This window comes from Archocentrus centrarchus, chromosome 15 (assembly GCF_007364275.1).
Source record: "Archocentrus centrarchus isolate MPI-CPG fArcCen1 chromosome 15, fArcCen1, whole genome shotgun sequence".
NCBI lineage: Eukaryota > Metazoa > Chordata > Actinopteri > Cichliformes > Cichlidae > Archocentrus > Archocentrus centrarchus.
Genome location: NC_044360.1, coordinates 12,748,763 through 12,773,502, shown reverse-complemented (window position 1 = coordinate 12,773,502; position 24,740 = coordinate 12,748,763). Strand labels below are relative to the sequence as shown.

Genomic DNA, 24,740 nt, shown 5'->3' with positions numbered 1-24,740 from the left:
AAGTTAATCTAATATCTTGTCAATAACCCTGGATGCACCACCTAGTCTTTTCACATTTTCTCCTTGAAAAAACATCCAGATCTGGCCAAGGACAGAAGCATGTGGTCCTGGCCTTGTGGCTGGAGCTCAGAGGCTCTTGGGCTGAGGAAATGGACTGTGTTAGGACGGATCAATGGTGATCACACCTCCACACAATAGCTTTCTCACATGTTAGGGGAGGAATGGGTGGAGAGAGAGAGAGAGAGAGAGAGAGACAGAAAGACAGAGAGAGAGAGAGAGAAGGGGGTGGGGTAAAATAGGGAAAGGAGGAGGGTAGGCATGTATGAAGGGTCCCTTTGGGAACAGAAAAACGCCTAGATTCATAATTAGAGAAAAAATATCCACCCCTTCCCAAACCCCTCTACCCATTCCGACTCCCAAACATGGATGCAACCTACTGTCTGTCTGAACAAGCTCCAACCTGACTGATTGAGTAGTTGTTTTAGGGACCTGATTTTTGCTGTAAAGACTTAAGCTGCTCTGGTGGTGGTGTGCTGTATTTCTTCTTTGAAATGTGTAATATTACCCTCTGAGGAACAGTAAACAATCCTGCAATGTCTAACTAAGAGACTCAACTGCAACACTGGCTCTTAAAACCACACAACATATACACAGTATTTTTGTGTGCTTTTAGCCCTGAGGGAAAGACTCCATTGCACCTTAAATGAGGTAATTTAGTGTGAAAAGGTTGCAGTGTAATTTTAGCATGGAAATTCAGAATTTTCAGTGTGTATGTGGTCTTGGGTGTACTGTGCAGTATATTGGGATATAAAACAAGCACTTAAATGATCATTTTTGTCATCTCTTGGTTAGTAGTGTATCTTTTTAAGACAACCTTGTGCAAACTGTTGTAATCCAGCATAATGGCAACTGATGGGAAAAGGCTGATTGTAGCTCCAAGGTGGGATTGGTATTCTTTTACTCGGTTGGTTATGTGTCAGATCACTGGAAAAAGAGACCTTTATGCAGAGCATAAACACACACAGAAGTCTTTGGCTGCATTTCTTGTGTTTGTATTAACAGTTGTGTGCACAGTCAGGATAGAGGCAAAGCATTCTGTCTACTTAATGTTTGATACTGAATTATTCACAGGCAGCTTTGCCAAACATGTTTGCACTCTGTTGTCAGTGAAGACTCCCAGCATATTGCAGGTTGGATATGTGTGCTTTATCATCCCCACGAAGACTATCGATACTGAAAGATGACTAAGGTAGCACAAATCTCTAACTAATAACAACACCAGGCTTGCCATAGAATAACTAAACTTTAGAAAGGTCAGGAAAGGTTACACAGTATCGAAGTTGTATCCAGTTGTACTATGTCTGAAATTCAAGGATGTGGCTAGAACAGACCACAGAAAGAGTGGATTCATATCATGCCTATATTTGTACTCCTCCCCCTGCATGTCCTCAGTTTCAAACCCACAGTCTGCTGAGTTTTTTCTTCTTTTTTTTTTTCTGTCCTCCTGTCCTACCCTCTTGTCCTCTTCCTGGCCATTCCTGTGGGTAACCAGAGAAGGGAAATCAATGCCTGGGCTGGAGTTGTAAGCAAAAAAGTTTGGCTGTGTTATGACCTCTTATCTGAGCTATCATATTGTTCGTCATTGAGTCATCATACCTTATTCTCATCAGTGATTATGTTGGAGTATTCATTAGGTCATTGATGTATGTTTAAAAAATAATAATTTTGGGCCTGACTTTCAATATTAAAAAAAGATTTGCTTTGGACTGTTGTGTTAAGGTGTAGTACATTGTAATTAGGCAAGTTATGGTGCCAGAGGGCACATGCTGTTTTATGGCACTCATCAATGTGGGCTTACATTTAAGAGCTCAGCTCGAGCATCACAAAATTACATTTTTATTTTTTATAAGGATCTACAGATCCCTGTTTTTAAAGCCCCTTTGAAAAAAATGCTGCCCTAAATGGCATTTTAGTTGGCATTTTATTAAAGGATTGGCACTGCAAGGGGCACTGTCTGTACATGTTGTAATGTAGGTTTACCCCTGGACACAACAGATAACCAGGACTGATGCTGCATTCTGTCTCTGTGTGCCCTTTGAGCCCACAGGTCCTGCCACAGATCTGTGACTAATATTGTAAAGCAAGGGAAAAAAAAAAAAAAAACACAGGAAAGAAGAAGAGTAGTAATAAATAATTTTTTTTAAATATTGAAAGAATCCATGGTTATAGATTCACAGATGACAGTATTTATGGGTAATTAATTCCTTTTTTAAGCTAAATTGTGTTTAGGACAATTGGTCAGCGTACCTGCATGTGGGCTTTGAGAAATTGTGGGTCATGGTTAAACTACTGTCATTTTATAGACAGCACAAATTATCAAGTTAACAAGAAAATATTCCAGAAGTGTTGTAGCAATGAAAATAACTGTCAGCTGCAATCTGAAAGAAAATAAAAATGTTAAACCTAAAGCAGTAATGAAGGCTATTATTAAACTGATGATGATGGTGAAACTTAATCTCTGTTGTATCACCTGTCACATCACACAATCATTTCATTACAGCACATGAGCCACCCTTTTCCAGACACAACTGACTCAGTGCAGTGTCTCTCATTTGCTACATGTTAAATAATTTTGCTTTGTTGTACAGCTAGCAGGTTATTTTAACCATCATCCTCTTCTTCCTCCTCCGCTGGTGGTCCTTTCTTCTTCGTTTGACTACAGCTGCTTTCGCAAACACCCTGCATGTTGAAAATAGATCAGCCCTACAGCAACTTCTAGCAATCTCCCTTGATGATGTGTATTACCATGTTGACAGTCTCACATCAGATATTTTTGGTTTTGTTTCTGGTTGTTATTTCGAAAGCAGCATGAGTCACAGACACCCCACATTATATATGCAATGTGTTTCATCTGTGAGTCTACCCAGTTGTTTCCTACCTAAAGGACAGTGAGCAGCAATACCAAGAGCTGCAACTCTTTTGAGGTCTGCAACCTGTACTCTTCTTCCAGTGGCAGTGCAAGAGTCTTTGTGTGTTGTCTGGGCTTGACTGCTGATGGTCTACACCTTATGAGGTGTGGGTAAAGGTATGATTGAGGTCAGCATGGAGGGAAGACGTCACTTCATGCCAGACCTCGTAGTGCTCTCTTGGCTGTCATCTTTAAGCTGAGATTGTTAAGTAATTTAAAATAAAATCAGTGTTTCTACAAACTCCGGGGTCAGCCTCCACTTTTATGCTGCAGCTTGTGAGCTGCAGCATAGGTTGTAACATTATAAAACTTGGTTCTTTGGTTTACTGCCTCATTTATCTCAGTGAGTTTCACAGAGCAAAACTCGCCTCTACTTAAGAGAGCAAATGAGTTGGATTCATGTTCCAATAGTACTACCAGATACAGTGAATATAACATAACAGTGACTACCCTATATCATAGATATTGAAGTCAGTTGGAAAAGGGCAAGCCAAGGACCCTTAGGCATGTTAATTTTTCTGGTGATTTATGTATTCAAAGAGATTGTCCAGTTCCTCAAAGCCTAATCAACAGATGAATCACCTATAAAACATCCACAGGGAATCATATATTGTAGTTTTAAAAAAGGAAATGCTACATTGCTCTCTCTCTGTTTATATGAAGTTCTAATAGCACAGTTTGCTATCTGTCAGACTGAAGGCTTGATCTGATACCCTGAGACGGAGCAATACACATCAGGTTGCAGTTAGTGTTGCTGCTGACCAGGTTGCTGTCACCCTTTTTTTTTGTGTGTGTGTCTGTTGCTGACTGGGATGCTGTCAGCTGTGTGTCAGCCGTCTCGGCACCCACAGTGCACTTTTAAACTTTTTTTTTTTTGGGACCTTTCCTCTTGACGGCTAAATGTCCGCTTCAGCTGAGGAAGGGCACGCACACATTCACATACAAGTTGCTGAAGTGACCAGTTATAAGAAGTGTTGGAACTAAGCAGGAATGACACAGTTGAGAACAACAGGGGAAAAAAGCTGTGCTTGTTCTTCCTCTTACAGGGTCAGCATGACATCTGCATCATTTCAGTGTTAAGCCTTTAGAATTTGATTATATGTTACAATATGTGGATTTAAATTTGATTTAAAAGACTTCTAAATGTTATTGATTAGACTGCTGACAGTCAACTAGTAAAGAGTAAAACAACTGCCCAGAGTCTGTCATCACATTATGTGCTGGCAGACTTAAGATCAAACGGTTTAATTCAATCTCACAGTGACTCCAATAATGTTATGAGTCAGGCCCAGGCCATTTTACAATTGGTGCAGTGACGAGCTGTGCCACAAATGGATGATTGAATTGGTGAGGGGAACAGAAGTGTGCTTATGCATCTCTGTTTTTATAAATATGTATATTTTTGTGTGTGCAAAAGCAGTATTTTTTATTTTCCATGTGGACAGCTGTGCCTTCTGTTTGTTTGAGAATTGTTGATTGCTAGATTGATGCTACATAGAAGAGGGACCTCAAGGTTAGCTGAGAGTAGGGGCGGAGACTGTGCAGTTGCATTGTTCTTATAGGTGCACATATGACCCATAACCTGGTAATCATCAATTTCTCTGTCGTGGCTGTACGAATGGATTTATCTCCTTTCTGTAAGGAGTCTAAAGAGAGAGACATATCAAAAGGAATTTTACCACAAAAATATTTTCCTTCTCTTGGCCAGTCTCAGATTTGTCTAGTGTGTTTTAGTGGCAGTTTCCTGATGTGGAATAGCCTTGTTTTTGTAGAACAAGAACAATCTGTAAAGTCTTAAATCAAACCCACAGCGACTGATACTCTGAACACTAATCTAGCTAAATGTATTGCCTCTTTAATCAGCAGCAGCAATTAACATGACAAACATGCATTATATAACACAATGTGCAATTGGAACACAGGACTGATGGTTACAGAAAGTGGGCCTCAATGCAACAGTGTATATAACATTTCAAAGTGACCCCAAACCTACAAGCAGGGCTTAGATAATCAAAAAAACTGTCAGAATTTTTCATCAGTGTTATTAAACATTTTCCTTGTGTAGATTTTTTTTTTTCTGGACAGGAACAAGAAATCTGTGCTAGCCCGAGAGACAACAGAAACAGTACAAAAGGAGAGATAAGACAAGGGTGCTGAAAAAAATGAAGTAAAATTAAGCATAGCAGATCAAAAGCCACCAGGGACTGGGGCAGATACAGAACGATGATGCAGAGAGCAAGAGGACTCTGTGTGTGTGTGTGTGTGTGTGTGTGTGTGTGTGTGTGTGTGTGTGTGTGTGTGTGTGTGTGTGTGTGTGTGTGTGTGTGTGTGTGTGTGTGTGTGGTAGAGAGAATGAGAGTGAGCTTATATGATGTTCTGTTAGCTGCTACAGCCATACTGACTGTCCCTATCAGTCAAGGTTGTGCCTTATTATAGGTCATTAGTCTCTCTGCTCAGCTGTGACCTTGGCGATACCTGCAGGATCATGTATATGCACCATAGTAGGCAAAAAGTGTGTGTGTGTGTTTGTGTGTATGTGTGTGTGTGCACGCGCGCGCACACGCACACGCACACGCACCTAGGCTGCTGCCTTGATGAGCAGTGAGTTTTGGCTATCTGTGTGATGGATGGGTGGACACATGGGGTCATAGAGGGTCAGCTAACACACCCATATGGAGGGGGGAGGGATTGGATGTCACTCACAGATTTAGTGCTACAGGACTGATGCTGGTCTAAAGTAAAAATGCTGCCACCCACAAGAAAAAATTGTCTGCTGTGCAGGACAATAGCCTGTGTTCCAACTGCCAACAGCCATTTACTGGTTGTTTTTCTTTTAAAACTCTGACAGTTACACTGTGACATGCAGACCACAGTTGGCTATATCATCAAATTCTCCCACTTTTTATTTCTATCTTGTTTGTACAGTATGATTGGTATTCTAATATATGTGGAAAAGACAGAGAATTTCAGAAGCTTCAGTAGCTTTATAGAAGTCCACATGTTGTGTACTTGTGTAGTGCAAGTACGAATTATATTACTTGTCAGAATTACAATTTTCATGCACATTTTAGTGCTCTTGAGAGACCAAGATCAGTGTGGTAGATTATATTTAGATCAGAGCTTGTTTTTAGTAGATATCGTGCAGGTGGATTAGATGCTGTATTTAATTTAGCATAATTTACCACTGTTGCACTACTAGCTTAATCTGACATTTGATCTGATAGCGAGCTGTGTTTTGGATGCTGCATAGCATCAGCTGAAATTTTTGTTGGTCATTTAATAGACTAAATAAATGACTAAATAAATGTCCAATGAAACCTATCTGTGTACATTAGAAACCCCCAGATCCTGAAAAGAATCAAATTCTTTTGCAAAGCACCCTTTCTTGTGTTATGTCATCTAAGTGAGTTGAATCCTGACCCTGGCGGTATAAAGTGAAGTCTAGGTTACTGTCAGATTCATATTGCAGTGTCCTGCAGAAAGAAAATAGCCAACCAAAATCAACCTGAACAGGATAAGAGAGAGAGGTAAATGTTCTGGATCATCCTGTACGCCTCCTTCTATTGATTTCCGTGTCCCATGTCCTGTGTTTAACAGCCCAGTTGTTAGAGACTGTGCTCATAAGCATAGCCAGCATTAAATGTCAGTCAGCATCAGAGAGAGATCTTTCACATTTTGCTCTTTTCCTCTTTCTTTGTTTGAAGGTCACATGATATGACTTTACATGACCATTTAAGTGATGTGACTAGCATTGTTTGGGTGTACTGACATCTGCTGGTGTTATTAGTTTTAATCAGTTGCTCTATGCAAAGAGACTGAATTGCTGTTCCAGTGCTCCGTCCACTTGAATGTGCTGAAATCCTTCTTCCGTCCACATTTGACCCAGTTAACCACTTAAACTCTTGTGGCTTCCAAGATTAACTTTTACCATTATTGCAACGAGTTTTTGATGCTTTTCAGCTGCCGCGTAAATAATATTAAATACAATTTAAACTGTGCAAATATGCTTACATTTTATTTTTATTTTTTTTGCTATTAGAGAAATACAGAAGTTACATTTTATTGTGTGTCCTTTGAGAAAAGGAGAACTTCACAGTAACAAAACACAGGTGAATTTCTCTCACATTGCCTGTCTTGTTGCCATGTTCGGGGAGCACTGCTATTAAGGATTTTGGCCTTCCCATTCAGCAGCCTATTACATTGTGTTGCCTGAGGGGCAGCTGCCTGTTTCAGCACCAAATAGCCTTCTGTTTGCCAAGAAGAAATGTCAGGATTTGTAAGACCATTACTCCAGTGTGGGAGACAGTATGCGTTATAACTTCTGTATTTGCAGAAAAGAGTAGAGATTTAAGGAGTATAAATGAAGGATGAGCAGTTGTATTTGTGAGCAGGATGATGGATGAATCCAGTCTAAATCCATGTTCACTCTCATACTTTCTCACATCGCTATGCCTCTTTTTCCTTCTTAGTCTTCCTTTCCTCGCCTGTCAGAAATCCCCTATGCCTGGGTGGAGTGTTTGGTCCTTGGCCTCGTGTCAAAGGGTGATTGTGGAGAATTAAATTATTGTCCCCTAATTTTGACATGTTTACTGAGCAATTCATGCTCGTGTGTGTGTGTGTGTGTGTGTGTGTGTGTTTAGTTTAAGTGCTTGCTTGCACGTTTGCAACTGTCTAACTGCATGTGTGTTTGTGTGCGCGCTGTGTGGAGACTGAGGGGGGCCCAGAGGGGACAGATGGCTCACGTTCTGTTCTCGTCTGGTGCTCTCTGCCTGCCAAAGATCAGGCAAAAACAGTTGCAGCACTCTCCGTTTTATTCAGCTCTGCACCAATAGGCAAAAACAAGATTCCTGTTCTTCCTGTTTTATAGATAGCTTTATGAGCTCTCATAATGTTATGGTTAAAACTATAGAAATGACATTAACAACTGATTTTGTTTTGCCTCAGTGTCAAACAATGAACCCATGGTTTTCTTCTGTGGCTCTTTGTTGTGGTAAATATTCAGCTGGAAAACCGCAGCATATTTTTTGACTGGCAGAGAGACTTTCAGACTCAATGGCTTTAATAATTTATCAGGGGGATTTCGGAATTTGCTTTGCCGGGTTTTCCCAGTTCAAAGATGTCTTGACTAAGTGTGTCCTGCATCACATAGTACCTCTTTTTACATGTCACTTTATTTGATTCTGAAGTAACAAATTGTTACAAATTTTAAATGATCTTGCAATGGCAATGACTTGCCATGCAAAGGAATGGATGGTCACATACCAGCTGTGCTTTTTTTGCTGAATGATAAACATTTAACATCTGATTGATGTTTCTCAGCCATGGTAGTTTTGTTAGTTTTCCTAGCTGTCATTTCATTGTTTTATTGTAGCAGCTGCGGTGATGGCCCAGTGGAGCCAATATGGAATTTACAAGGCCGATATAAGCTAACGTTAACATGCTGTAATTTGCTGCTTACATACTAATGCTAGCAGTGTCAAGCAAAGAGGCTGATTTCCTTTGTAACTTCAGAAATGAATTTGAAGAAGCTGAAGGAAGCGAGGGAGTAAAGATTTTCACTAATGATGTGTGCAGTTGATGAAGCGGTTTCATCATGCGCCTCAGTTTTGAAAGAGACTTCGAAAACCATTTTCTTGTCTCCTGCAAGGAAGAAAGAGAGCATCTTCCTTTTTCTCCAGATCACTGGTAATGGATACCCTATAGCTTAAATAGGCCAAGGCCCCTTACAAACTGACAGAGAAAAAAAAGTTCGTCCTCTATTCAGACTAATCATGTCAGTTCAGGATGCTTAATTTTATGTATGCGTGTTTTCCATTTACATTTTCTTCTCAGATCTTTCTGAGTCATCACATCTGGGACCGTAAGCTTCTTTTATATTTTACCCACAAAGCCCCACAAATGCATTTTCCTTACAAATATGGCACCATTTAAGGGGAAATAAACAAGCTTTCTAATGGTAGAAGATCTATTGCCAAGAAGCATTGTTACAACAAAGAAATAATAAGCCAAACAAAAATTTCCTTACTTTTTTGTGCTCATGTACCTCTTTCTGTAGTGCATATATAGACAAACACACTAGCAGTGTATAACTCATTGCAATTTCATCTCCCACAGCTCATTACCTGCTGTTCACCCAAGACTAGCTCTTATAGTCATTCCAGTCCATCTACTGGTTAGTCATTTGCATTTTTATGGTATTATGGTATTACAAAGAAAGAAAATTCACTCATATTAAAATGTGTCTGTAGAGGACTGCCTTTTTTTTTACACAAAAGGTCTGTTAAGGTGGTTACGCGTTTGTCATTTCTTTGAATTGGCTTCACTTCTCACCAGTGCACATGATAGATTATTGAAATTTACATAGCTATAACCTGTAAGTCTTTTCTATTTGAGAAGACACAGTCCACTTTATTGTAGCTTAATATAGGCCTACAACCACATCCACAAGTGATGAGTCCAAAAATCATTACTCCTTGTGAGTAGCAAGATCACTGTTTAGTAGTTCTGCCTCACAGTAGGAGGGTCCTGGGTTTAAATACGCTCTGTGTGGAACATGCTAACTTACAGCAGCCTGACTTTTAAAGCTCCAGAGTTCTATTTCCTAGTTAAATACAAGTTTTAATGCCAGAATAGTGTGTCAATGGGAAGGTATCACTTCACAGCCCAGCCCAGACAAAATTGCTCACTGAAGTATTTTTGCCTGACTGAACAACAGAAACAGTAAGATCACACGAGTCAGTAATGCAAATTAATTTGAAAACGTATTTCTATATTATAACTTGTATTCTAGTCACCAAAGCATTGTTCCAGCTCACTGTTGTTGATGATGCTTAAATAATTTCACAGTGAGGCTTGTGATTGTTTGCCCAGTTGTCATGCAGGAGACTGTCCACCAGAGTCCAGTGTTTAACTGCTGAGCCGAGGATGCTGCAGGTCACACTGGGGTTAGAGATGGTGAGCTCAGGGAAAAAGAGGAGGAGTTCGATGTCTCTTACTTTGTGCAAGATTTAACTAAACTCTAGTATGTTGTTTAATTTCCTTTGGCCTTTTAAACCAGAGCTCCATCCTTCTTTCCTTCACTTTCTGACTTTTTATCTGCTTTTTATCTCCTCCTCTCTGTGCGCAACACCGTGTGACCATTGATTTTCTGGAGCCTGTTTTAGGGTGACTTTTTGTCAGGACAGCTATTGATCCAGTATGGTGTGTAGATTTCACCTGTACAGCTGGATGAAATCCAATGTGACATTCTGGTTTCACCCATGTCAGTGTCAGCATTACTGATCATAGGCAGTAGGGAGACAGGACATTTCATGTCATGTGCAACAGTAGTACTAATGGTAACATAATAATAGATAATTGATTTTTTTCCAATTACCTCAAGACAAAGCAAGTTTAAAAGCTAGACTATGTTAGCCAAGCTGAATAGTTGCAGTTGAAGCTTGCTTATTGAATGGTCCACCTACTTTTCATGTTGCCTCCATCCTTTCCTTCTCCTACTCTCCTTTCTCCCCTTCCTCTCTGCCTTCCTAGCTTCCTCCCTCACTTCCCCTTCTACCCTCCCTCCCTGGTGGTTTCATGTCCCAGCTAACACAGGGGAGCTGTGCCCTTGAGCACACTTCATGCAGCACAAGCAGTAAATATGTGTGCATGTGTGTGTTGTAAATTCTTTAAAAATAAAAGGAAAGGATAGAATAATGATAATGTGAAATTTTACAGCTCCTGAAACCTGGAAAGTAAAGCTGGGTAACAATTAGCCAAGCCTTCTTTTTTTTTCTTTTTGAGTGGCTAATAACATTTTTGGAACAAGAACTGCTCCAGTATAGTGTGTTGAGCAGCATATCATACTGGAATTTTTATATGAAAAGGATCAGAAGGAGAAGAAAATGGATTGATGGATGGATGGATGGATGGATGGATGGATGGATGGATGGATGGATGGATTTCCAGAAAATGCAGTGCCATGTTATTAATGTAGCATGGCTGAATATTTTTCCTCCCAAACTTTTATTGAATTTCTGAATAAGTAACACGTTTAAGTCCGGTTTATATTTCACATAACCAGTAAGTAAATACAAATACAAATGAAGAGACATTGGTCACTCAATACAGACACATACAGAAGGCTTTTCCTGACTTAGAATCGGCATTTGGGTGGGTCGACTATGCACTTAAGCATGACTTGCCCACATATATTTACTGCAATTAGTCTGTATTACTTTGTTGGACAGAAACTTATTTTGCAGAATGTATATTTTTCTTGCATAACACACAAATGCCACCACAATAGAAAAAAAATAATTCAGCATTTGCAATGTTATTTTTCCAAATAATATATTGAACTGTTCAGTGGGTGTGATTGCTGGCAGCTTCTATGAATCGTAAGTGCGAGTATAACTGTGCCAGAAGAGATAATATTCTATAAGTAGGCCTGACTCGTTTCCCCTTCTGTTGTGACCTCCCCCGTAACCATGGTAACCCTGCCTTTTCCAAGGAGGGATGCTCATTGCAGCGTTAGTGTGAAGGGACCTGTGATCCACCAATCACATGCTCAGTTCGCCACTTCTGGTCCAGAGCATCTGTCACTCCCTCTGCCAGTTCTCACGTGCACTAGTCTTTCTCTCTCTCTCTCTCTCTCTTCATTTAAATTTCTCTGACTCTAGCTGATTGTCCCTAACTCTCTTTATCTCTTATCTGGCAGTTTATAGAGCTGGAAAATACCCATAATACAGTGGTGTTAGTCATCTGGAATAGTAATAGAATGCGCGAGGCATTGCTGTGGGATGGAGTGCATGTGACTCTTCTGTTTGTATGTACATGAATGTATGTGGTACATCAGGCAGTGCTTCTAGGATAGCCAAGGTTTCCCCCACTAAAAAAATACCAAGCATGGGTGTAACGCTGATGAACTGTGCTTATTATTTATTGCCAAAATATAATACGCAGTGTATTAGGGATTTTCCATATGCTGGCAGTAAACCACAATATCAGTATTTAGATCATCTTCAGATTAGATTATCTTCCACTGAAAATAAAAGTATGTTGTTGTTGTTTTTTTTTGTTTTTTTTTAGCAAATATGCTTATCAACATCAGTCATCTCAAGGCACTTGGTATTCTTAACCATAGTTAATTTTCTATAGCCACAGTCCTTCCTTAAACCCAAATCCTAGATTTAAAGGATGATCACAGAGTTTTCTGTGTTGTAAAACCCTTGGATAGCTTATTTCCCCATGCCTTAGGCCTTCATTTCCCCAAAATTAAATGATGATTCACTTTTGTAGTGGATTCTTTCACTATGCTGAAGGCCTATGATGTAGACCTATGCCATTCTTAGCTACTAGCTCTAATTTCTGACACACGTGATACACAACAGCACACAAGAGCACACAACAGAAGATTGTTTTCTTCTGCCACGTTCTCATTAATGGAAATACTGTATGTGGTTTAGGCTAGGGCTGGCACATGACACCCACTCACTCGCTGTGGGTGTGGGTGCAATTGGATTTTACGCTGACTTTATACTGGGGAACTCTGACTCTGACTGATTTAGATATTTGTGTTCTCATATGCAGCTAACTCAGATAGTGTTAAAGAGAGGTTCAGGGCTGCAGTGCATGTGTGCTGTGTTGGTATATAGTGTTATGATATTACCCATTATCAACATTCTCTGCTTGATTGTGTGTGTGGTGCCAGACCTTTGTAAACATGTAACTAAAAGCTTTGCAAAAGCAAAGCATAGCTGTAGTGGGTGGTCTTGCAAGATAAATGATCAGATCACATGCCACCCATGGGTGTAATAATGCAAGATAAAATATATACCTTATTAGTTATGCTGCATGTTATGCTTAACCTGTTCATGCAGGCAGTAATCAGATCCAGCTCTTCATGTAGAGCAGTGAATATACTTGGCCGCTGTCTTACTGTGTGGGGGATTATCCAGTAGAATCTGCGAGGAAAAGTGGGGCGTGCCTGGTGAGGGGCTAGAGGTGGAAAGACAGAGGGTGTCCCTAATACTGAGAGAAAAGCCCCTAATCCTCTGTTAAAGTATCCCCATTGACTGTTGGGGGTGCCCCTCTGGTCCACCTGCCCCTAAAATAGTGTCTGGTGTTGTTGTTATTCTCTGTTATTATTGGAAATATAAACTCAATAAATCACCATCAGTAGACGCACGTAGAATTACTACCGCTAGCACCCATGTATTGAGATTCCCCTGGCTCATTCTATACAACTAGGTGAGATCCTGCCCAGCCTGGACATTAACTCACAGCACTGAAACTGGTCTTTTGTTTGGGGGGGGGAAAAAATAGCTGATAAGCAGGATGACAATAAAGAGCTACATGCTGGCAGGGAGGGTGAACCAGAGAGAATGAGTGGGGGGGGAGTGGGTGGGATAACAAGAGGGGTTGACAGGGGAGGGGGGGGGGGGCATTTTAGCAAAAGTATTTGTTTCAGCTGCTATTTTCAGTTTGGCCCCTGTCCCTCATTGCCTACCCAACCTTGGATATCAAGATCACGGTGACACCCCCACCCACCTACCCTGAGAGTAAATGAAGGTGAGAAAGAAAAGGAAGGAGGCAGAGAGGGAGGGAGAAGCCTCAGCTATTATGGTAAGTCGGGGTGTTCCTCCTGCACCCACCCTATTTTAAAGGTGCTTTCTGGTGCAGGGGGCAGCTTCTGCGAGGCAGCAGGGATTTACTCTTGTTGACATATTTGATAAAAAAAAAAAGAGAGAGAGAGAGAGGGGACAGGGAGGGAGAGAGGCAGCAGAGGGGATTTGGCATGTGTCCTTTCTGCAGCATGAAAGACTATGAGATGTTCAGTGATTTGTTTACTTGCTACAGCAGTGCTATATAGACCCCCCTCTCTAGTTTTTCCTCCTGACATCTATTTTCTTTACCCTCTACAATACTTCAACCTCCCTCCAGCCCTCTATCTGGTGCACAGGGCATTGACCAGACAGTGGAAGGTGCTGTATCCACTAACTCCTATGCTAGCACTTCTTAGTCTGCTTTGATTTCTTTTTTTTTTTCTGTCACCTGAACCAATGGCACCTTACTCTTTTCTCTGAGTGCATGGGATGGATGTTCAGGAGGCTGAGATAAGGGCAGGGCTAGCTAACGGACTGACTTAGCAAATGACTGGTTGGCTGCTTGGCTGGCTGGCCACTCTGAGCTCAGGTTTCACGGTTCGTCATTCTGAGGAGAGAAAGAAAGAGGGAAAGAAAGTGACCATGGCTGTGGAAGAGGGTGCTGTCTTCCTAACCCAAGTGAGTAGTGCTAGAATTTCTCCTCACATTTCTAATTGCATTTTTTTAAATTAGACTCATTTTGTGATTTTGGTTATTGCCTCACTCAGAGGTCGATTTCATACATTTAGTGGTGCACCAAACCACTAGAATGGTGCTGGTCCTGTGTCATTCATTTGAACTAGGTTGTGGCTGCGTATGAACATTGAAAGTCAGCTGATCTTATGCACTCAGATGAACAGAGCTTGAAGCATGCATGTTTGTGTGAGTGTTTGATCCCGCATAGCATTTCACATTTTGTTTACACACATCAAGGTTAGCTTAGAATGAAGACAGGAAACAGCTATGCTGACCCTGATCTGAAAATTATTTCTGGATTTTTATTGCCAGTGTCTTAAGCTCTCAACGCATGGATGCATGCACACCAAATTTGGGTTTTATTAGAGAAAGCAAAGTATGTAGTTCACCTGAAGCTTTTGTTGAATTACTCTAGTGTGAGGATTCTCTCAGTAAAGCTGTTTCATCAATGAATGCTCTGAATGAATGAATCTTTTCCAAAGTGATGTACTTACTTGCTGATTCATTAATTCATTTGCTTTATAAGCCACACAGTGACTTTCTTACTATCCCTTTGCCTAGAATGTGCTTTAGAAAGTGGCACACTGAACCATTTGTCTCCTAAATATTTGCAGCTAGTGCACAGTACATACATCTTTCACATTTAAAATATGAGAAGACTCAAAAATGTAACATATATATCCTCATATAGATATCATTTATTGCTTTGCCAATAACATGCTTTGCATCCATTTCACTGAAAGGTTTAATGAAGATTTTCTGGTGTGAGCTTGTTGTAATTGAAATTGGGGATTAATTCATCAATAGCATTTCTCTATTTAGCACTGAGAAAACTAAAGAAATGAAGTTTCCGTGGGGAAATAAACAGGGCAGGGGATTTGGGAGGTTCGACTCTTTAGAGATGAGAGGAATGGATGTGGTGGTTGCTGAGATGATGTTCTCTGGCACGCATAGATGTTGTGGCCTGTTACTCCATGCCCTTGGCTTTGTGCTTGTAGATCTGTGGACCTCTGTGAGTTTTGTGTTGTCAGGAGAGCAGGGGATAAAATCAAACAATACAGCTGCTGCTGCTCTGGCTCTCCTCTTCTAAGCTCCCTGAGTTCAGAGAGCGTCTACAGCAATGACATCAACATGTGTCTGTGCCTACATATTTTTATCTGCAGCACAGAAAGGTCCTGGTTTGAAGCCCAGCTGGGGCCTTTCTTTGTGGAGTTTGCACATACTCCAGCTTTCTTCTGCAGTCCAAAAACCATGCATGTTAGGTTCATTGGTGATTCTAAATGAGCTGTGGATGAATGCCGCTTAAAGTGAACAGAATAAAACAGTATATCAATGTGTGATTAAATGTAGTCTAAAGCAGTTTGAGTGGTCATTAAGACGAGAAAGGTGTTGTATATAAATGCTGGTACAGTTCCATGTCAATGAACATGTATTGTTTCTTTAACGTAGATGTGTGAGTTTCTGCTTTGCTGTGAGCACATAGTGCCAAGCTGACATCATTGTAGTCTGGTAGAGCAGGATATCAGTTCTTTATACTAACTAATTATCTTCTATCCAGCTAGACTATCACGGCGTTGATGTCATGAGGAGAAAAAGTGCCAAGTACAGATTCAGCAGGAATGAAAACAAACACTCGGCAGCACCAAAGGGTCATGACATTCTTCAATAAGTGAATGATCTGACTGTTCTGCCTTTATATTTAAAACCTGCTTGGTTTTGTTTTAACGTAGAAGAGAGAGATAATTTAACCATGTAATAGCTCATTGTACATGTATCTTTATTATCTTTATCTTTATTTATTAACACAGTGTTAGCAAAAAAACAGGGATTTTTTTTTACTAGATATTTGAAACCTTTTTTTTTATCAAAACTCCAGCACTGACTGGGTTTTCTTCTTCCGCTTGACTCTTGTTAAAAAAGCAGATTGGACCCCTAAGGGGTTGTTCAGTTTCAAAGAGCTAAGCCACTCCATGAAACAGGTGCAGTGATGTTATCAGAAACACACGTTGTGTTTCATCAAATGCCAGCACAAAGGCCTCACTATTATTTATTCAGATTTCTTTTTACTTTTAAAGAGCATCTGCAGACAATGGTGACAGGGCTTTATTAATTGGAACCCATATGGTTAATTCTCCTTTTTTATAGTGTCTTACCTGAAAGTTAGTTCAATTTCTGGCTCTTTAAGACTTTAATTCGAAATGACAGTATAATTTTACAGCTTTTTGAGTTCGCACTTGTGTGCCAGATTTCTCTCTCATCCTCTTCTTTCTATCTAACATGAGATTAATGCTTTCCTTCAGGCTTAACCTAGTCTTTAATGGCCCCATTTTCTTTGAACCTCTGATCTGTGGAGGCTTAATGATATTTCTCTTACTAATCTGAAACCCTGTCCTGTGTAATACTTCATTCACAAAGACTCCAAGATCCCTCATGCTGGACATAGATGGGGTGTGGCTGTAGGGCTGGACATGTTGGTCACTGTGGGCATTAAGGGATAAACTGAAATGAGTAATAATGTAGATATAGATATAGATGTGGACTACTTAATCTGTTGGAAGAAGCAAAGAACAGTGTGTGATGTTTAAAAGACTATGCAAGTCATCATAGAAACATGTAAAAACTCTTAATAGTGCAACTTTTCTCTAATGATTAATGAATGATTTCTATCTCATCTGCTGCCAACCAGTGATCCTTCATTTAGATATCATGTTTGACTTAAGCAGTATTTGATGGCGTAAATCAAGCAGCAGTTTTGGTGCATGCTCTCTGTCCACAGCAGTGTGACCTTTGCATTTTCATGTCAGGGGTTTCAGAGCGGTCAAGCATTTGGTTACGCTCAGGAGAGCTCATACGTGGGTCACATAGGCAGGCTTTACACAGCATGCTTCACAATAAGGACACACGGGAAGTTAGTAAGAAACGTACGTGCTGCAATGTGTATCAGTCATTCAGACATGCACAGGAACATAAACATGTGTGTTGCACTCAGATATTGTAGCATGTGGAGAGATTTTGGCTTCAATAAGCCATCATGAAGCTAAGACAGACAACAGGTGAGATTCTGATTTCTAATGTTAAGTCCATCTTGAAACTTATTTCACTCATTTCAGTTTCTTTTAAGTTTTGACAAAGAAAATCTTAAATATCACACGGGACCACTATAGTCAAAATCCATCTGCAGTAATTTCCACTTTGTGGTATGAAACATCCCCTTTAGTGTGCACACATGGGAGGGGGAGAGCAGCAAAGATACACCGGCGTAGAATGGAGCAGGTATCAGTGATATATACTGATTAGGACAGAAAGAGCATGAAAAGCAAGAGTTCAGTCAGAAGTGGGCTGCACTGTGTCTTGCAGATGCACAGCAACTTTAAAGCATCTTAGACAGTATGCCCTCTATGAGAATTGTTATCTGGATGCATAGAAGGGTATCAGATGTGCAAAATGCTGATGTGAGCTGGAATTGAAGTAAGCTGATATACAGGATTGTGGCTGAGCTTGATTTCAAGCCCTGCCTGAATTAATGCTGTGCTTAATTCTGCAGCTGACATAGTAAAAGCAAAATATCAGAAACAGCAAAAAAAAAGTGCTGCTAGAATTTGGGAAATTTATAACTAAATGAGAGTGTAAAAATGTGTATGACGTTTCTTTTGAGGGGAATGATCTCATATTCTTGCTCAATTTATTTTGTTCAACATCCCCCTTTAATATCATGTTTTCTCACCATTTCTGCATGGGTACTGCTTGCCACTGTAAATGAGGTTGAAATCAAAAGAAATGCAGCCGTAACAGCAAACAGATTAATAGAAAACGTGCTGTGTGATGGTAAGAATGTGGTGGAAAGTGACTGCTGACTGTGGCTGGAGTAGGTGGTTATTATGAAAGACTTACTACCTGCATTATGTTAAATTTCTGAATTTCTTATCAGTTTTAAGTTGATTGCTGTTAAGATTTTTTTTTTAAGTATTCCTTTTTTGCATTGCATCATTTGAATAACTACACTGTTTATAAAACTATTTGGAAGTTGGCTAAAGATCCAGGGTATAGGCACTGGATGTTTACAGGTTTTCGGTGTCACTGGCCTATTTCTCTGTACAATTCAGCAGTGCTAATGCTTAGCAATGCTAAGATACTCTCACCCACTGGAGCCTCAGCGTTAAGAAATAATCTCAAATTTTTATTATTCCCCTTTTTAGACAATTATAATGTTACATCTGAACATGTGTTTGATAAAGGTAATAGCTGTATATTTTCTGTAGTTGTTCTCGGCCCATGGCTCGTTTTTGCTGTTCGGTGATCATGCTGGTTCAGGCTCTGTACCACTCAGAGTCTGCATCATGACTTTTCTTTTCAAGGCCACAAGAGCAGAAATATCATTAGTGATTCAGTGCTATCAAACATTCCTCAGAGGGTTGGGGGTATGGAAAAAGGAAGGAGAAATCTCTAGATGTGGCTGCAGAGATATAAGTTTTAGCTTAATGGTTTCTTGTAACCTTGTAAACAGGAAATGACTTGGGTTCCAGTTAACACTGCCTCATTTGCCATTAATTTGTTTGTCCACACATGCGTGCAAGAGCACAAACAGAAATATTTTCCTCTCAAAGTTTTATACAGACTAGTGGAACAATCTAATACTGGTGTCTTGTTCCTTCACATCTTGGCAAAGGGTCAGTTCCCTCTATGCTCGTCAGAGTTATTTCTGGACAAGCATGGTGGAGAGGGAGGCGGAGAATACAATATTGGATAACCGCTTGTACCATTGCCCTGCTGAGTTTATCCTACGTGTCTCTGGATGCAAGCTAAATTTAGCAAGTCTGGGCTTTTGATAAATCAGGGGAATTTGGTTTTGTGCCCCTGTTATGAAGCAGCATATCACAGCTTCTCTCCCTCCTGCTCTCAGCAGCACCAGTGCTGAGTTTTACAAAATGCTCTTTGCAAGGCTGCTGCTGCGAAGAAGGAAGGCAAAATGTGCAGAGTTTGCTGTGTGTCATTTCATGTCAGCCCTAATGTCGTCCGAGCTAACATGAACACAGAAAAAGAAACTATCTCTGTCTCTTCTTTTCTATTTTCTCCTTCTTTCTTCTCTTCTCCTTCTTTCAATCTTGCTCCCTCCCTTTCTTTTCTTCTCTACATGCACATGCTCGCCACATTTGTTATGGGGCAAAAAAAAAAAGTGCTTGCCTCATCATTATATTTTGGTGTGCAAAGCCCTATTTCTGTAGTGAAATAAAGGACAGCTGAGCAGAATAGAGGATGCTCTGCTTCTCATAGCACAGGGACATAGAGTCATAACTGTTTTGCTGGTGGACAGAAAAGATCTCGGAGGAAAAGAGGAGGTCTCTGTGGCAGCTGTAGCGACCACCCGGTCACTGAACTTCTTACACTGGGGAATCATGGACATTTGGATTTAACAAAGCTGCAATAACATTCCAGTGGGATATGATGGATGATGAAGGATGATTTGAATTGTTGGGAAAATATGCTTAGGCTCTATTGGCTTTCTCATGGATTTACTTCTTGAAATGTTTGTGTTTTCTTGCTTTGAAATACAAGTGGACTTTTTTGTTTGCAGTGTGACAGTGGACACAATGTATCTGTGAATATTAGCTTTGTTTTTTCCCCCAAATAAGATGTTTTGGATGTCTGAGAAATTATGACAGAGTTCTACCTGGTACAGTAACGCATGTGTTTTGTTCTACTGTGTGCCTAATGGTAAATGTTTAATATTTTAATGCAGAAAAGCCTATGCAGTGCTTAATTCAGCTCTCTTTGTTTCTGTCTCTCTCTCGTCTGCCTCTTGTGCTCTCTTTCACTCTCTTTGTTTCCTCCTCTTAAGTCTGATAGTAATGCCAGTTACCTGCGAGCTGCCCGGGCAGGGAACCTCGAAAAAGTCCTTGACTACCTCAAGTCTGGGGTTGAGATTAACATTTGTAATCAAGTAAGTTTTGTCTTATTCAAAAAAAACTGCCATGTACTTCTGCATGCTTGTGGTTTTTGAATTAAAGAAGAGGTTATGCATGGACTGCACTGCTTCTCAAGCCAAATTTAAGATAGAGAACTAAATGATTCATGTATAGCTTAACAAACGGCATCCTCCAATGGATAAAATATAGATGATTTTAACCAAAATATTATGCACAATTAAATCCGATCTCGTATTATCTCTTCATGCATGAGACCCACTAACTCCTCTAAACATGGTTCTTTCTCAGAATGGTCTAAATGCTCTTCATCTGGCCTCCAAGGAGGGGCATGTAGAGGTTGTTGCTGAGCTGCTGAAGCTCGGCGCCACAGTGGACGCAGCCACAAAGGTAAGACCAACTCCCCTATAATAAAGGACTATATTTGGATCGAGCACAGAACATGGCTTCTCTGTAGGATTAAACAGTATGCAGAATTGGTATGGCAAAGTGTGCAGCCTTTGTTAGCAGGATCAATATTTAATGAGGTCTGTGGGGATTGGTGCTGGAAGTAGACAGATAATAAAGCATACGAAAATAATTAAATAAATGCTAGAATGAAGCAAAGGTGTGCAATCCAATAATTGTATGTATTAAACATCAAGGTAAGCAAAAACACTTGTAGTGTTATATTTTATGTATTGTAAATGCATACATATATTGTAATAAGGAGGGTTTTTGCTATGGAAGTATCTTCATTGTGATGCTAAAGGGAGCTGAGAGGAAGAGCCACTGAAAATGTTTTCCATATATCTACCCTGGAGCCTTTTACTGCCATTTAGTGGTCTGGCTCAGCCTCTCGTCCCCAGGCCACACGCCTAGCGCTGACATAAACATAAGATACAATAAAATATTCAAGATCAAGGAGAAAATTTTCCCAATTAAAATATCTCTGTCTTGTGACCCGGAGGATGCTCAGGGATTAGTTTGAAATGTCTGTGTCTGCTTGTATCCTAATGCCGATCAATTCCTTTTTAAGCAGCCAGAGGAGGCAATGCTATCGAGGATTCTTATTTAGCAATATGACTCTGTGGCTGATTCTAGAGTTATTGTTTATCTGCCCCTCATCATTGGGTTGCTCTTACTGTGGGAGAATTAAACAATCCTGTTATTAGTAGCCACTGATACAATAGCTGATCTTTTAAAGGTGTAGTGGTCTCGCTGCACTGATTGCATGAACTTAAATTTGTCTCTTGAAAATTACTTAATAGTGTTTCTTAGTTTAGCCTATTATATTTGAGGGAAATGGCAACGTAAATGGCAGTGATCTTTCAGTGAAGGAATTTCGACAATTTTTTAATATTTACCAAAGCCCATGATGTTCACCTGCCTTTATCGATGTGCTTTCAGTGCTTAAATGTAACACTGTAAAGATATAATCATATTTTTCAAGCAGAAAGTGTTTTGTAGGAGCTGGTATTTTGGGGGAATTTTGTCAGCGAGCTCTTTGCAACATGGATTGTCATGGGAGTTCAGAGGTTTGGCCTCGCATATAGTGCAGTCAGCATTTCTTCAACACTGTTGTTAAAGTGTTGCCACTCTTTTAAAAGCTACAATAGATCTGAGTGAACACTATTCCAAACAAAAGCTGAAACTTGTCACATGCGTAGCATCGCACTGGATTCCAGTAGTGTTCACAACATAGTGTCTACTGTGGGAAGACCACTATAGGTCATAAATGTTAAACATAAAGCACAACCAGCCTAAATCTAAATTAATAGTAAAATTAAGTGCTTAATAAGTATTTTAGATCACCTGTCATAACACAAATATTTTTTAAAAATATGCCGGCCCGACTTCTCTGAGAAGTCAGAAATTAATCAAGCACTAAATCAAATTTTTCTGCTCAGGAATGCAAGTAAAAACTGAAATTTGTTATTTTACATTTTAGCATTAAAAACATAATTTTGATTTAAGAGCTTGTGCATACTGATGGATTTTTTTAGTAGTTACCAATACTGTGACTTAAACCTTATATTGGGTGGTGGTCTAATAAATTTAAGTAAATTTAAATTTAAAGCAATGTAGGTTTAAAAAAACAAAAAACAAATTTTAGGCTCAGCAGTACAGAAGCTGTTGTTGCTGTCTGTTTATTAGTCTGCTGTGAGCCTCAGCAGCCATGACTATCAAATTTCCCCGCTATACTACACAGTATACGTGACTGATCACTATTGTGTAAAAAAACTTTGTGACTAACAATCCCCAGGATCATGTGGCCATGAGACAGGCTGAGGGTCAACTCTGCCCTCACAAGGACCTGTGCAGGTTCATAAAAAAAGCCTCCAGTAGTTTTATTTGAGGGCAGGATAGGAAGTGACACATTGTTGGCAGCGCACACAGGGGGATGCCAGAGCTGGACCGCCAGCAGTACAAACATGTGATCTGTGTAAGGGGATTCACTGGTGCGCATTGATACTGACGTGGATATATGCAGGCCTGTAGTGGCAATCAGTCACATTTGCACACTCACACGCATACATGTAGAACTGTGGGACAGGTGGGGCAGAGCTTAACACACATTCCTTTGGTTGTTCCATGTAATCCAGAAAGGAAACACTGCTCTGCACATAGCTTCACTGGCTGGCCAGACGGAAGTCGTCAAAGAGCTGGTCACTAATGGAGCCAATGTCAATGCACAGTCTCAGGTGGGATATACTCAGCATGCATACGTGTCAATGTCAAAATGACAGCAAAGTCCTGTTGGTCTACCTTTATGATCTGAAACTTGAATATATTTACACTTCCGTGATTCACACATTTGTTGATATGATACTGTATCATATAGTCACTGACATAGAGGGAGAGATCCTCAGTGACAGAAACTGGCATCATGCCAACTAGGCCTCTGCCTCTCCAGGAAACTGCTTGTCCTTGCTTTTCATATTTAACTCTATTAGGTCTAGGCGAGAGAAAATATTCAGCCAGCTTCTTTCTGTCTGGTAATATCAAATCTAAAAATAGCAAACAGAGGCAAAACTGTTTACCTTCAGACTACCAGAACATTTTGGTTTGTCTGTATATCTCTTATTCTAAAGATCATCAGTTACACTAATATCACTAATATCCCTTGATAGTATAATTGTCATCATATTAGGAGATGTCACATGACTTGCAAAACACACTCAAACCAAGTTTAAAACAACTAACTACAAAGAAACATTGATTCATTTCTTGTGTAAGCAGTGGTAAAGATTAATATCATGTTGTTGTATAATGTTTGAAAAAGATTGTGTGTGTGTTTTGGTCCATGTTGTGTGCAGAATGGCTTTACTCCTCTGTACATGGCAGCCCAGGAGAATCACCTGGAGGTGGTGCGGTTCCTTCTGGAGAACAGTGCCAGCCAGAGTATTGCCACTGAGGTACTGTGTGTGTGTGTGTGTGTGTGTGTGTGTGTGTGTGTGTGTGTGTGTGGTAGAGAGAATGAGAGTGAGCTTATATGCTGTTCTGTTAGCTGATAGTCATGTTGTTGATGTGTGTCTTCATGCATTTTCTCTGCCGCTGTTGTCTGTTTTTTTTTCATGTGCTGTACTATCCACCTCCATCTCCTCTCCTCCTTTGTTTCCGTCCCTTCCTCCCTTTTTCCTCCAAACCCCACCCACTCTGCCTGTGTCTCCATCTGTATCTTGATCTCTGTTCCCTTTTTTCACTTTCCTGTTTTTGTCTTTTTTCTCATCTTTTCTGTCTCACATGATCCCTCTCTTGTCTTTTCACTATTCTACCCCTCCTCCTCTCCTCCCTCCCCATCTCTTTATGAGGGACTAGGCACAACTTCATTGATTGGTAGTGTATGGTAGTGGAGGTAAAGTGACCTTGAGTGGGTCACTGATGAGGTCTGCACTGCTCGCTGCCTCCCCTCCACGGCTGCTGCTGCTGCTGTTACTGCTCTGATTAACGTTGCTTCGTTTGTGGAGCTCATACACACATACACTTACCAGTCACAGCACGTTCACACACAAATGTGCACATACAGAGATAAATTAGTAATGGGGCTAATGCAATACCGAAGTTGCCCTGCCAGCCACAGGTTTACATTTATGGGCTACATGCATATACAAAGAATATATTTGCACCTATGCACACAGACCATTCTGCACATAAATCCAGTACTTACTAAAACTTAATGTTTGGTAATATACAAACTGGTGACAAATTAAAAGAAGTGCCTTAGTAAGGTGTGGAGTAAGGCCACAGAGGAATGGAAACCAATTCTTCCAATTAGATCGTCCCTCATTTGGTATTTTGACAATGGCGATGGAGAGCGCTGTCTAACACGTCAGTCCATAATCTCCCATCAGTCTTCAGCTGTGATGACTCACCCCTCACGTCATCTTGAAAGAGACCATCTTATCAGGACAGAAAAAAATATATGTATGTATATGTGTATGTGTGTGTGTGTGTGTATGTGCACTTCTGCCCACCCACATATTGAGACATACAGTATCAAAAACACACTAATATGGCAGGGTGCTTTCAGCTGAATTATGTATCATA

General features: G+C 40.3%; 1 protein-coding gene across 3 annotated transcripts in view; it reads left to right on the top strand.

Annotated features, from left to right (window-relative positions):
• The window catches only part of LOC115793060 (ankyrin-3-like), a 115,382-nt gene that overhangs the window by 38,760 nt on the left and 51,882 nt on the right, over nucleotides 1–24,740 (top strand). For all 3 annotated transcript variants that reach the window (XM_030747788.1, XM_030747787.1, XM_030747786.1), the window contains exons 2-5: nucleotides 20,126–20,227; nucleotides 20,502–20,600; nucleotides 22,796–22,894; nucleotides 23,510–23,608. In XM_030747788.1, the coding sequence (XP_030603648.1) occupies nucleotides 20,126–20,227; nucleotides 20,502–20,600; nucleotides 22,796–22,894; nucleotides 23,510–23,608 (399 nt within the window). The remainder of the gene's footprint in view (nucleotides 1–20,125; nucleotides 20,228–20,501; nucleotides 20,601–22,795; nucleotides 22,895–23,509; nucleotides 23,609–24,740) is intronic.